General features: G+C 45.6%; 1 protein-coding gene across 1 annotated transcript in view; it reads left to right on the forward strand.

The window, feature by feature from the left end:
• Window positions 1–15,060, forward strand: part of Kif6 (kinesin family member 6) — a 324,667-nt gene that overhangs the window by 52,754 nt on the left and 256,853 nt on the right. The window contains exon 4 of the mRNA XM_075978949.1: window positions 11,446–11,593. Coding sequence (XP_075835064.1) covers window positions 11,446–11,593 — 148 coding nt within the window. The remainder of the gene's footprint in view (window positions 1–11,445; window positions 11,594–15,060) is intronic.

Genomic DNA, 15,060 nt, shown 5'->3' on the forward strand with positions numbered 1-15,060 from the left:
CCCTTGATAAATCACAAAACTTGTGAATCACAGTGAGATTCTATCTTCCCTCCTGTGTATATAGCAGCGGAGAACATCCGTGCTGAAGTCCTGTGACTACTATTTCCCCTGATCTTCCTTTGCCTCCTCTTACAGAGTGCTTCTAGGACACTCTGGTGTGACAGGCCGCCTCTGTAGACACTCGTCAGCAGGTCATATACTGGAGATGATTTGACCTTGTACAGCTTGACAGCCTAAGAAAAGGTCCAACCTGTGCCTTTTTTCACTCCGTTTCCTTCATTCTTTTATGTGTTTGTCCAATCAGGTGATGTCTTTCCGATTCTTACTCTCAGCTCCACAGTACAGCTGTCTTAGAGAATATCCATGATGTAACTGCGAGCTGCATGGGGTGGTGGTGACCACTGCTGTTTACCCAATGCCAGTGAGATTCTGTCTCAAAGAATAAGGTGGAAGATGATTGAGGAAGGCACCAGACATCACACACACACACACACACACACACACACACACACACACACACACAGAGAGAGAGAGAGAGAGATGATCCATTTGCCAATATAAACAACATAGGTGTGTTACAATTTTAGAAAAATTATTCTTTCATCCAGAAATCTGGGAACCAGAGGTGATTAATAACCTGGTGATCTGTCAGATACAGTAATGTGGGAAATTCTGCATTCTTTGGAGACATCCTTAAAACTTGGACTGATTTTATTAGGCTTCTTTTATAGAGACATAAACAAAAAGAGAAAAAGACACCCTAGTCGTAGGCCATTAGGAAGTTCTGAAGACCATGGCAAACCAAAGGACATAAGCTCCTATAACTAGGACCAAAAATTGGCTGGTAATCTAAATGACCCCTACAGCCAGGGGCTTCCCTAACTCCCATAGCCAGGAAGAAGATATGTATAGTCTAAATGACCCTTACAACACTGTACAGCCAGAGGCTCCCCAAATTCCCATAGCCAGGATGGAGATACATATAGTCTAAATGACCCTTACAACACTGTACAGCCAGGGGCTCCCCAAACTCCCATAGCCAGGATGGAGATACATATAGTCTAAATGACCCTTACAACACTGTACAGCCAGGGGCTCCCCAAACTTCCACAGCCAGGACCAGAGGAGGCTAGTAGCCCAAATGACCTCCACAATCTCTATGACCAAGACCTGGCCAGATCCTCCCTTAAGCCCTTAAGCTAGCACAGGTCGCCTATCTCTAGTGCCCATCTTCTTGGAAGAAATGATATGTACCCCAAGTTGAGTGTCAGTGTGTTTTTGCTTCCTTGTGCACCAGGGATTGTATCACACTAGGAAACTTTCCCAAATCATCCTGTGCTTAAGTGCCTGGGGAAAAACCCTGGCATCAGACTCTCCAGAGTCTTGATCCAGGTTGGTGTCACCACTCCGAAATGAGTTTTCATTGTCACCTCTTCAGGGTTTGCTTCCCAGCCTGCTGTGATCCCCCTGCAGGGTCCCCTTCATGGCCCAGGAGACATGGTGGTCTCATGGTGGTCTCCAGCTGATCTTCTCAGGCACAGTTGCAATCCTTTATGTGCGGCTTATGCCCTTTGCTCTGCCATGGTCTTCAGAACTTCCCAATGGCCTACCACTCGGGTGTCTTTTCTTTTTTCATTTATGTCTCTATACTAGAAACCCAATAAAATCAATCAAAGTTTTAAGAATGTCTCTAGAGGACACAGAATTTCCCACGTTACTGGAAACAACTTGGTTGTTTCGTTTAACCGCCTCTTCCCATGCACACCTGGAAACGATTACTTATGTAATGATCTAAGTGTTCACTCTCAAGGCTCACAGAAGAATTATCTGTCAGAAACGCTGCAGTCAGTGCACTTTTCATCATATAAATAAGATAAAATATACCTTGCTTCTCTTAATCTTTCATGCTGCCTTCGAACCAGAGCAGGTCCTGGGACTGGGTTGTGTTCTGAAGGGGTTGTTTGTGTGCATTGCGGTCAGTTTGCAGGTTTCAGGTGCTTGTTGTTAGTACTGGAGCAACGTGCTTTCTCTGAGAACTAGGGGAAACAAAGGAAAGAGCACTTGGCCTGTATTTGGTTCACCAGCTTATGGCCATGAAACTAGTGACTTTGGTGATCTGGAGGGTTCTTAACGAGAGCAATTGTTTGGATTTAGTCCTGTGATAATGTTTGACTCTGCAAAGTCCAGTCCAAAGGAGCTAGGACAAGACTGTCAACAGAGCTGGGAAAACTCTCGAGAGTCCCTTCCTCAGGCCCCACCTCTGAGAAAGAGGGAAAACAGATCATCAAGACAGACAGCCGCTCATCCTATTTCGCCACGCAGCCGAGAATGGAGGTCCTGCCTGTGCCAAGGAAAAAGGGCATATCTAACAGTCTTGTTTAAGGCTCATAAAACATGAGCAATGCTGAGAAAGTTTCCCTCCTTCGTGGGCAGATGCTTGGATGGGGTGATCACTATGACATTTCAAAAACTGAAAGATGCTGAACTTTAGCTTGGTTTGTTCTAAACTATTTTTTAAAAGAGTGCTACTTTTGTGGCATCTATCTAAGTCACTCAAATATTAAAAACTCAACAGAGGACTGGGAGCTGGCAGCTCAGGTTAAATGCTTGGTGAGAGTGGGCAGTGGCAGGTGGGGCCCACGGTTTGAGTATTCAGACTTAGTTAAACACAGACAGTACCATCAAAACAAAGTGCCCTACTGGCTGTATTTGACCGGTAATCAGTATGTGGACAGGAAATTATGGAAGGTTTTGAGTAGTTTACACAGAAGCATAAAATACCACTTAAAATATACTTAGAATTTTCATTTCTTACAAATCTATTTTAATGTATTCATTAATTGTTATCTTTTTAAAATATGATGTGTCTGAGTGTATTGCCTGTATGTATGTCTGTGTACCATGTGCATGCAGTGCCTGAAGACACAAAGAAAAGCCACTGGCTACCCTAGAGCTGGAGCTACAGACAGTTGTGAGCTGCTGAGTGGGTGGTGGGAACAGAGTCCTCTAGAAGAGCAGCCAGTGCCGCCAGTGGCAGAGCCGTCATCCAGCCCTCTCTGATTATTTCTAATCTGCATATTCTTGTCTTGGCTATTCCTTTCCAAAAAGTAGATAGTTTGCCCTGGTCAGTTAAGGTTGACTGTGAACTCACTTCACAGAAGAGAAGCTTGTAGGTGAGCTAAGGATGCCGAAGCATGCTTTTAGGAAGGACAGCCCCTGCCCCTGTGGGACCTGCAGTGGGACCTGCAGTGGGACCTGCAGTGGTCTATGTGAATAACTGTCAACTCGTGCATCTCTGCGTGTGTGCTGTTGCTGGCACTCTGTCATTGTGTGCTGGTGCAGTCCTGCCATCAAGTTTTGGCAGATAACTTCTACTTGGGAAACCCCCGAGTGGTAGGCCATTGGGAAGTTCTGAAGACCATGGCAGAGCAAAGGGCATAAGCCGCACATAAAGGATTGCAACTGTGCCTGAGAAGATCAGCTGGAGACCACCATGAGACCACCATGTCTCCTGGGCCATGAAGGGGACCCTGCAGGGGGATCACAGCAGGCTGGGAAGCAAACCCTGAAGAGGTGACAATGAAAACTCATTTCGGAGTGGTGACACCAACCTGGATCAAGACTCTGGAGAGTCTGATGCCAGGGTTTTTCCCCAGGCACTTAAGCACAGGATGATTTGGGAAAGTTTCCTAGTGTGATACAATCCCTGGTGCACAAGGAAGCAAAAACACACTGACACTCAACTTGGGGTACATATCATTTCTTCCAAGAAGATGGGCACTAGAGATAGGCGACCTGTGCTAGCTTAAGGGCTTAAGGGAGGATCTGGCCAGGTCTTGGTCATAGAGATTGTGGAGGTCATTTGGGCTACTAGCCTCCTCTGGTCCTGGCTGTGGAAGTTTGGGGAGCCCCTGGCTGTACAGTGTTGTAAGGGTCATTTAGACTATATGTATCTCCATCCTGGCTATGGGAGTTTGGGGAGTCCCTGGCTGTACAGTATTGTAAGGGTCATTTAGACTATATGTATGTCTATTCTGGCTATGGGTGTTTGGGGAGCCCCTGGCTGCAGGGGCCATTTAGATTACTAGTGACCTAGTTGTAGGAGCTTGACATGGCCTGAACCAGCAGATAAGACAGATCAGCAGGCAATTATTCACCTCCAATTTCCAGCTTTCCGGAGTGGAAGAACAGGTTTTAAATCTTTCCCATTGGAAAGACAATCCTGTATGCTTAGCATCCCTGGTTTCTCAAAAGATCTGTGGGTACAAGCACCTTCCTGCTGTTATCCCAGCAGAGTCACTGAAGGAACTGAGCTGATCATCACTCTGGGTTGCAGGATAATAAATCCTAGCTCAGAAGCAGAAGATTTCTGGGCTTATCTAACTGGGTTGCACAAACCACTGAAAAAAGGCAGGGACTTGGTTACTCAAATTGGCCTAACAGAGCTGGCTGGTGTTCCTCTCTCTCCTTCTGACCCCTGCTCCCTTATGCACAATGGCAGGGCATAGGACATAGGGCAGCTGCGACTTAGTGATCCCAATGCATGTCTATTCCTCCTCCTCCTCATTGTCTACCTTCTACCCTTCTTCTCCTGTTGGACATTCACACCAGAGTGACTCTGATTTGCCTGATTGGCATCCTGTAGCTTCTGGGAGCCTTCGCTGTTACAGATGGTGGGTTGGGGAGGCCTGTCCTGGAATGAGATTGTCTGACCCTGAGTCACAGATCCCTATACTTGGACTTTGTAAATGGATGAAGGCTGGGGCGGGGACAGGGAGGGCAGGGACTCAGCTCTTCAAATCTCTCAGATTCCTTGAAGGCTGGGCCTCGCCACTTTGAATGTCTACTTCTCTCATACAGACCAGGGGTGTTCTGTGACCAACATTCTGCTGCATTTTTTTGCAAGCTGCATGCTCTTTTGGCTAAAATCATGAGGACATTATTTTTACATATGGCCAAACTGAGTTATTCGAATATCTCTTAAAAGTTTTATGTGAGGCTAGGAAGATGGCTCTGTGGTTAGAGAACCTGCCACACAAGCATGAGGTCCAGCGTTTAGTTTAGATCCCCACAGCCCACAGAAATGGCCTCGTATACACCATTCCAGATTCCAAAGCCAGAGACAGGGTCTCCAAAGCAAAGCATCTGGAAAGACCAACCATCTGTCCCCTCTGGGTTTGATTGAGAGACCTGCCTCAATATCTCAATGTATAAGGTAGAGGAGTGATTGAGCATGATTCTTGACACCAGCCTTGGGTGTACACACACACACACACACACGTGAACACATGCAGTGAAGCGTGCATACACACACCCACAAACAATAACAACAGAAAGGCTTTGTGCTGTTAAATTTGTGCAGCCAGATATTCTGAGTGCGAACTGTTGAGTCACTTAGCACATCGCTCAAGAAAAGCAACAAATTACTGCCTTGGGTTGCTTGTGAAGGACTTGGACTTTATTTTAGGAAGAGGACAGAAACCATCGCTCTATGAGTGTCACAAGAAGCGACTCTCAGCTACTGTGGCGTGTGAAAGGCTAGCAGTGCTAAGAAGGAACTACTGGTCCACACAGCGTAATTCAAAATTCAATCATTATAATTTCAGTTAGCATAAACTTTGTATTCTCATATTAATTGGTCAGTGTTTTCTGAATGACTGTTACTAAGGATTGCCTACTGATTCTTCATCGTTGTATTGGAATAGCAGCTTCCTTGTGATATCTCAGCTGCCCAGACATTTCTCACTGAAACAACATCGTTTAGGGAGCGAGTGATGTGGCTCTTGCTGCTGAGCCTGTGGATCTGAGTTTGATCGAGAACTCTCATGGCAGAGAGAAGCCACTCTGTTAAGTTGTTCATGTACCTCTACCCATGCATTTAGTGCACAGTCGGACATGGAGCCACTCATGCACACACGCACGCACACGTGCACGCGCACACACACACAGATAAATGTAGTAGAATTTGGTGCTGAATATAATTTAGTTGTTTTTAGCATAGCCATGTAGCTTTCAGTGACTATCAGTTGGCTTTAGAACTTTTTGTCACCCCAGCAGACTCTCTTGACTGCATGAATGTCTGCTTCCCATTTTCTGTTTCCACTCAGATGGTATCAGACATTAATCTGCTTTCTATCCTGATGGAATTTGCTTATCTAAATATTTTTACATAGACAGGGTCTTACAATATATGGCCTTTTGGGGATGGCTTCTTTTATCTAACATAGGCTTTAGAGCTGAACATACCAACAGTTTATTCTTTTAAATATATGGATATATGGTATGAAGATGACATATTTCTTTAATCATCAGAAATAAACATTTAAATCTACTCAAATTTATTGTTTGCTTTTTGTGTGTGCATGGGTATGTGTGTGTATGTGTATGAGTATGTATGTGTGTGTGGAATGTATTATGCATGGAAGAGTATGTGTGTATATACGAGGTGTGTGTATATGGGTATATGTGTGTGACTCTGTGGGGGATGTATGTGGGGGGGGTTATGTGGGGGGGATGTTTGTGGAGAGTGTGTACGTGTGGGTGAGTGTGAGTATGTATGCATGTATGGGGAGACGTAAGTATGTGGGAGGAGTATGTGTGTATGTGTGGCGTGTGTTTATGATGACTGCATGTGTATGAGTATTTGCATATAACTATGTATGTGTGTAGTGTATTTGTGTATGTGTAGGATGTGTGTGAAGACTGTATTGTGTGTGTATGAGTATGTATGTATGTGGGGGGGATGTGCGTATGTGAGGGAGTATGTTTGGGGTGTGTCTATATGTGCATGGTGTGTATGACCGTGTATGTGTGTGTGTGTGCCTCAGAGAAGGCAGTCTCTGTATCATGTGGGTCCCAGGGATTGAACTCAATTCCTCATATTTGACAGCAAGCACCTTTACTTTCTAAGTCATCTTTCTGGCCCTATTTTCTACGTTTGAACTGACTTTTGCTATGTTGTGATATAGTTTGTGATGTAGTTTCTGATATGCTATGGCTTGCAATTTTGTTGTCAATTCCCTTGCAAGGTAGATGACTTGCCAAAACAGTGGGGCTCAGCTGCTAAGACTATCTACTGCTCTTGCAGAAGACCTATGTGCAGTTCCCAGTGTCTGTATATGGCAGCTCCGTAGGATCTGATGTCCTCTTCAGATGTCTGTGGACACAGTCACACACACACACACACACACACACACACACACACACACACACACATATATACACACCATTTTAACAGTTTGTCCCATTTTGTTCATCTTCCTACTTTTTCCTTATCCTTTCTCCTATTGAATGATCTCACCATCATGTTTGGGAAGCCAGCTATAAATTGGCAGACAGCACTGGAACAATGCTAGCCAACTTCATTGCATCCCAGCCTCCATGTGGGATCTGATCCTGGACTCTGAGTTCAATTCCATTGATTCATATTGCTCCCCTTGTCAGCAATTTTTCCCCAAGACAGGGTTTCCCTGTGAAACAGTCCTACTGTTCTGTAACTCACTGTATAGACCAGGCTGGCCTTGAACTCACAGAGATCTGCCTGTCTCTGCCTCCCGAGTGCTGGGATTAAAGGCATAACCTACCATGGCTCAACCATCGAAGGCTAGGCTCACAACCAAAAATTATGTCAGTATTTTCCTGTCCTGATTCCTTGAGCCTTCCAGTTATCAGGAAAGTAGGAGTTTTTACCTGTGTCCTTGTTGTCAAGGTCGTTTTGTCTGTATGTAACCCTAGGTTTCCATAGAAATTCTATAAAAGTTATGTCCATTCTGGCAAAGAAACAGAGGGGGGCAGTGACTGATCAACCCTTCAGTAGTGTTTTTCCTGTTCTTTAGTTGTGGAGCCTATGCCTGAGGAGGATGATGGTGTTCCATCAGTGATTCCCTGTATTAGTCCTTCAAGGCACAGAATGTCTCAGGGAACCTAGAGCTAGGCTGGTGGCCAGTCAGATCCAGACTTTCCTCCCCAGTGCTGGGGCTACAGGTACACAAACAACACACTGGCCTTCTCTAGGAGTGCTGGGAATTCAGGCTCGGGTCCTCACATCTGCCACAGAAAGTGCTTTTGCTCTAGAACCACCTCCTTACCTGTCTCATCCCCTTTTGCTGCTGGAACCACCTCCTTACCTGTCTCATCCCCCTGCTGTGGTGGCGTAAATGGGCTCTGCTCTTGGCTTGCAGTTGCTGGTGTTTTGAGGGACATCAGAGGGGTGGTCTTGCTGAAGGAGGTGTGTGCTGAGGCCTCACCATACTCTTTGTTTGCTCTCTGCTTCTTGCTAGCAGTTGAGGATGTGAGCCCTTGGCCTCCTTCCATGGTCCCCCTGTCTGCTGCTGTGACTTTCGCCACCATGGACTCTGACTCCTCAGAAACTTGTAGACCAAACAAACTCTTTCTTTCTTGGTCAGTGTTCTGTGTTTTAATCACAGAGATAGAAAAGTAGCTAGCACGTGTGGCCTCTGCCCAGTTAACACCGAGGTCACTCTGTGGGTAAAGTGGTCCTTAAATGGCTTAGACGTATCTTTCCCAGTTGCCACAGGGGCATTTCTGCCTCTGTGTAGAGACACATCTTCAACATCAAGAACTTTGTGTTTCTCTTTTTCTGTCACTCACTTCTTGTGCAGAGACTCGAGGCCAATCAAGGGGAGATTAAAAAAAAAAAACTCTTCCCAAGTCCTTTCTCAGTAGGCATATGCCTTGGGTATGGTCTTCTAGCATCCCGGAAGTGTCAAGGGTCTTTTCAAAGTATTTTGCTGTCATTGTCAACCAACTTTGTAAGCTTTTGCTCCCTCCATGCTTAGCTCACTGGTATTACCTCCCCAGGAGACTTGGATGTTACATATTTACCTGTAACCAGGTCCGTTCACGGTGAGGACTTTGAGTCAAAAGAGACGTATTATCCTCTCTCAGTAGAGCTTTGCTGGGAATCGAGGAAGGAGCCGGTTGGGGAGGCTTGTGAGGGTCTCCAGAGCCACACTGCTGCTTAGGCATTAGCTGAGCCCCCCAGGATGTAAGGCTCTCCTTCCTCCAGGTATTAGCAGAGCCCCCCAGGGTGTAAGGCTCTCCTTCCTCCAGGTATTAGCAGAGCCCCCCAGGGTGTAAGGCTCTCCTTCCTCCAGGCATACTATTTTTAAAGGTTTCCTTGAAACCGGGGCAAAAGCTAGGAATTCTGAAGTTGAAGCACCATGAAACTGAAGGTTTCTACTGAGTTTTTTGTTTCATTTTTTTTAAGTATTACCTGAGATGCTTTTCAGGATCATGAGGAAGAGATCTTGACATCTTTTGCCAAGTTGTCTGTGTTCCTGTGGAGGAGTGGAGCTTACAGGTTGTTGTATCATCTCCTCTCTATTTTTATTTTAAACTTGGGTTTTCTCTTAGGGCAGATGAGGCTAGAACAGCATGTGGAAATGCCTGGGACACAATGAGCACCAGATTAACTTGGGATAAGGAATTTCTAGATGAAGGAAATGGGTTGATTTCACCATTGCTCCTTTGTGTAAGTTTTCACTGGTGCAGTATGATCCGCCACTATGGGAGCTGGAGAGAGTAGCTGGGTTCTGTGAAACTGTGGGGTCTGGTTTTCCATCCCATAGCAGATAAGGAAAACACGTGTTAGAGCAGACAGACAGATGGCTAGCAGCGTGAGGTAAGATTTTGATATAAGGAAATCAGATGGATGGTCAGTGAGGATGTGCAGGTTACCCGCAGGCATCACTTTCCATAGGCTGTGTCTATGTTCAAATGGAAGTGCTAATTTGTGTTTATATTCTTTGCTTTTGCAACTGATAATGCCTCATGTATCTTAGCAATTCTTTCTGTCAAAGAATTGGTACAGTGTTTAAGGTCTGATACTTAAAATTGTAGACTGCATTTACTCAGCACATTTGTGGCAAGAGATATTCTACATACAAATGCTATTATAATGAGACACTTCTGTCTCCTTGGTGACAAATTCCATTGATGGAAAAGATTCAGTAACAATCCAACTCCATGCATTGTGGGCATCACAGCCTCTTACAAGCTGGGGTGTCAACAGTGTACAGTTTCTGTGAAGACACAGGGGGAAACATGATTCACCTTCCCGAAAACAGAGCCTTGGTGCACAGCAGTTTTGTTTCTGCACTCCCTGTAGTAAGTCCTTCAGGTTTGTAAGTAATGCCAGAACCTCTATACAGAGCAGAGCTCACATCAGTCTGTTGCTGCACACATCATATGTGAGGTTTCTAGCTACATGAGATGCTAAGGGCTAACTGATCTCTTCAGAATAAGGTCTGGTCAACGCCTGTGTTATCTCAGGACACTATGAGGTCAGGTTGTTGAACATGTCACAAAAGCAGAGGGAGATCGAGAGTGAACTGTTGAAGGAGTCTCAGAAGCCGAATGGAGCAGGATTCCCCATGCAAATGGCGAAACGTGGGTTCAGAGAGCAGTCCACTTAAAACCCACTTGGAACGTGGGCCCCATCAGCTGACTTTATGGAAGCTGGTTTGATGGAAACATGTAGGGGATCAAGGAGCCACTTGTAGCAAGAGGCCACTCTTCAAAGCCCACATACAGAGCCCACTTCAAAGGCCTATATTACAAATGGTAATTCGAAGGCTTCCTAAGACCCCCATCAAATTATAGGATGCTCGACTGGGCTGAATAGCACACATGGGCCAATGTCTTCCACCAAAAAAAAAAGTCATCCTGGTGTGGGGGGATCCTGAGGGTTTTCTATTGAGGTGCTACATAAGAAAATGCGGTTCAAGAATACCATTGTCAAAGGGTGTACTTAGAAACATAGGGTAGCTACTGATGTTAGGATGTACCAGAGAGTTACATGGAGGGGCAGCTAGACACCTTGCCAAATCAAAACTGTTTCCCTGAGATGATCTTTCTCGATTCACTCAGTGATAAAACCCAGAAACAGCATGATGACGCTGAACTACGTATGAGTGGCATGTCCCTCCTGAGAGAAAGGCGTCAACACCCTAAAGTTCCTGGATAAAAACTATCATAAACTGACACCCGAACATGACACACTGAGTTTTGTCTCCAGCATCCACATAAAAGCAGAGCCAGGCAGCATGAGCTCTAATCCAAGAGATAGGCTGGTAAAGACAGGAGGCTTCCCTGGGGCTCCCTGGGGCTCCCTGGGGCTCCCTGGGACTCTCTGGGGCTCCCTGGGACTCCTGATTTCAATGAGAGAGGCTGTCTCAAAAAATATGGTGGAGAAGTTATTTAGGAAAATGCATAGTGTTAACATTTGGCCTCTATATACACACCTCCATAGGCACCTTAGGACACACACACACACACAACTGTAGCGGGGGTGTCATAGATTTTGCAAATACTTTATAAATATAATTTAAGTGCTAACCCTAAGGCTGCTTTTCAACTATGAGGCACCTAGTGCCAGTGTGGGTGACCATTTAGCTATTATAACTCTGTCATTTCTTCTTGCAGTGTCTTGGCAGGCTACAATGGTACCATCTTTGCATATGGGCAGACAGGCAGTGGCAAGACCTTCACCATCACTGGTGGGGCTGAGCGCTACAGCGACCGAGGCATCATCCCAAGGACTCTGTCTTATATTTTTGAGCAGTTGCAAAAGGTAAAGAAGAAAGAGTTCCAATTTTATTTGATCTATTCAGCAGAAATGCACCATCTCTTTTTTACACTGTGCCCACTGGAAATATGCTATTGTGGAATAACACGAGCCTCTACATTTAAGGAGGTTTGGACTTTGCCGGAGGAGTGAAAATAAAGAAGGTGCTTCTCATACCAGGGCTGGGACTTCATCAAGGGCTGGGGCTCCATTCGAGATGCCCACAGACTTAGAGAGAGAGCTTTTGGTGGAGTAGGAGTTGGTGTAATGGATGCGGTGGGGCTGGGTGTGTGAGTGTGCATGTGTGTGCATGTATATGTGTGTGAACATGTGTGGGAGTGTGCATGTGTGTGAGCATGCATGTGTGGGTGCGTGCATGCATGTAAGTGCATTGTGTGAATGTGTATTGTGGGAGTGTGCATTGTGGGAGCACGCATGTGTGTGACCGTGTATGTGTGTGAACTTGCATGTGTGAGCATGCATGTATGTGAACATGCATATGTATGAGTGTGCATGTGTGTGAGCATGCATGTGTGGGTGCGTGCATGAGTGTAAGTGCATTGTGTGAATGTGCATTGTGGGAGTGTGCATGTGTCGGAACATGCATGTGTGTGACCGTGTATGTGTGTGAGCATGCATGTGTGGGAATATGCATGTGTGGGACTGTGTATGTATGGGAGTGTGCATGTGTGTGAGCTTGCATGTGTGTGAGCATGCATTTGTGTGAATGTGCATGTGTGTGAGCATGCACGTGTATGAGCGTGCATTTATGCATGCATGTATATGTGTGAGTGTGCATTGTGGTATCATACACGTGTGAGAATTTGCATGTATGTGAACGTGCATGCGTGTGAGCATGTATGTGTGGGAGTGGTGCAGAAGTTGATGTTTGAGATCTTCTATTGTTCTCCACTGATACTGTTCTGTTTCTGTTTTTTGAGCTAAGGTCTCACTAATTTGACTGGCTCATCAGTGAGCTCTGGGGTGTTTTTACCCCGGCCGGCATTAGGGTTACTGCCATTCACCACCATATCCAGTTTTTCACATGGATTCTGGGGATCTGAACTCGGATCTGCTGCTGCCACAGCCAGCACTTCATGCACGGAGCCATTTCCCCACTCAGATCACATCTTTTAGCAGCTAGTATCTTAGACTCTGCAGTTGGAAGCCCTTTTACTAAGACAAATCTTTTTCTATCCCCTAAAATACCAAACCAATCAGACGGCATGATTGTCAGTTTGCCATGGTAATAATAGAAGCTGGAGGAATTTGTCAGAATACAAACCCTACTGCAGTGAACATAATCATATTCTCGAGGCATTCCCTGTCTCTCCTGTATATGTTACCTCCTTATGAATGTTTTGCCCATGTGTGTCTGTGTATTATGCATATGCCTGGTGCCCACAGAAGGCAGAAGAGTGTGTTAGATTCCCAGGAACTAGAGTAAGGTTGGTGTGAGAAACCATATGGGTGCTGAGAATTGAACCCAGGTCTTCTGAAAGTGCAAAAAGTGATCTAAGGCACTGAGCTATCTCTCCATGTGGGGCTTTTTAATATAACATATATTGTAACTAGCAAACTATGCATCTTGATTCCCGTCTTAGAGTTGGAAAAAGTGAGCCTCCATTGAGATACTTTTCTCTGGGTCCGCTTTTTACAATAGCCAGCCCGCAACTCTGGAAGCCAAACTGCTTCCCTGTAGTTGAGATTGGCTTTGTTTCATTGGCTGTGTTTGAATCCATTTCCTGTGATGAGTCACTTAACTTCTGTGGGTTTTTGCTTTCCATTTTCTGAGAGCAAGGGCTGAACTGTTCTGGAAGCTCTCCGCCTCCCTCCCAGCTCCAGCGAGTCCTTGGACTCTGTATAAACGTCTAACTGGCTTGCTGCGGCAGTCATTCTGGAACTCCCTGCTGAATGTTATTTGCATTTTGAGTTGCAAAGACGAGAAGAAATTGCTGAGAGCTGCATAATTCTAATTGCCATCCGTAAAACAGCAATTATCCATTAGTTCAGCTCTTCTCTCACTGGCCCCAGAATGCCAACTGTGTGAGCTGGAGAAAGCGAAGGAGGAAGGGCTGAGAAGCGTGTTCACACCCGTGTAGCCCTGACTCTACCTGTTTTGCCTTGTTCACACATTTCACAAACAGGACTATGATCTCCAATGGTTTTCGTTGCCATGGACCAATGAGGAAAGCTCTCATCCTAGAAGAACTGTGTGCCCTGATGGCATGTGGCTTTATGTCTCAGTGGCATGGAACTCCTGTGGGTGGCAAACATGGTGTTTTAAGCTCTTGGGCTGGAGGATGGTGTAGCAGTGAAGAGTGTGCTCTGCTCGTGCAGAGAGCTCGAGCTTTGTTCTGAGCACCCATAAAGGCAGCTCTCAGCTGCCTAAAGCTCCAGCTCCAGGGAATCAACGCCCTTTTTCAGTCTCATGCATGCACCCACAGAGACAAACGTAATTTAAAATAATAAAAAAACAACTCTTTAAACTTCTTGGCACACTGAGAATGCTTAGTTCATGATCATTATTACCATACCATTAATGTCTGTACATGCAAACACTTAGCGATTGCTACCATATTCATCAATATTCATATATTTCCATTGGCCTAAAGATAACTGGCTAGTTTTAGAAAACCTTCTGAAGCTCTCGGAATCAATGAAGCCAGTTTCCCTGGCTAGGCTGAATAGAATAAACCAATCTTCTCCTAATGAAAAGCACATTTGTCTCTTCTAAGATCTCCGTGGTAACCCAAGAGCACCTCGAGAAGTCTTAGGTCTCCAGGCACTGACCATCGTCAGGGTTGTTGGGAGATTGCCTTGTCATTGATGTCACTCTAAACCTTGTTCAGTTCTGAATCATCCCAAGTAATTCCCTGGACTTGGAGAAAGCCCACCCGACCAACTGACAGCCAGGGAAACTGAAATGGACCGGTTTCTGCCATGGGCCACACATGTTCATTGTAATCATAGTGGATTGTACTAACAACAAGCTGGGCAACTTAAAGTGTCGCATGAACTGTGGCCACAGTGGAGACTAGAAAACATAGACTGGAGCCAGAGGCTCTGCGAGTTGTCCTAGATCAGAGAGCTCAGCGTGAGACCAAAGCCAAGTCCTTCAAGACAAACTAAGTGCCCAGCGCAGTCTGTGTTGTGAAAGCCTGGGAGTGAGCCCACATTTCCACTGGACTGGGAGGATTCCATCTGTTTCAGGACTCCTTCTCCTCACACTGGAGCATCGTGAGGCTCACCATTGTTTGGGTCAGAAGAAATGTCTATCTGCAGGAAACACGTGTGTTACATTACAGTCTGGCAACCTAGATGCTGAAAAGGACCAAGAAAGGTAGCTTGTCACATCACTCAGTGAGATTGGAGTGTGTGTGCCAGAAAAACTGCAGAAGCAAAAACCCTAGAGGAGCTGAGGCATTGTCCTTACCACTGGGATGATGGGCTGGCCATTTCCCCGATTATTT

The sequence above is a fragment of the Microtus pennsylvanicus genome, chromosome 7 (genome assembly GCF_037038515.1).
Source record: "Microtus pennsylvanicus isolate mMicPen1 chromosome 7, mMicPen1.hap1, whole genome shotgun sequence".
NCBI lineage: Eukaryota > Metazoa > Chordata > Mammalia > Rodentia > Cricetidae > Microtus > Microtus pennsylvanicus.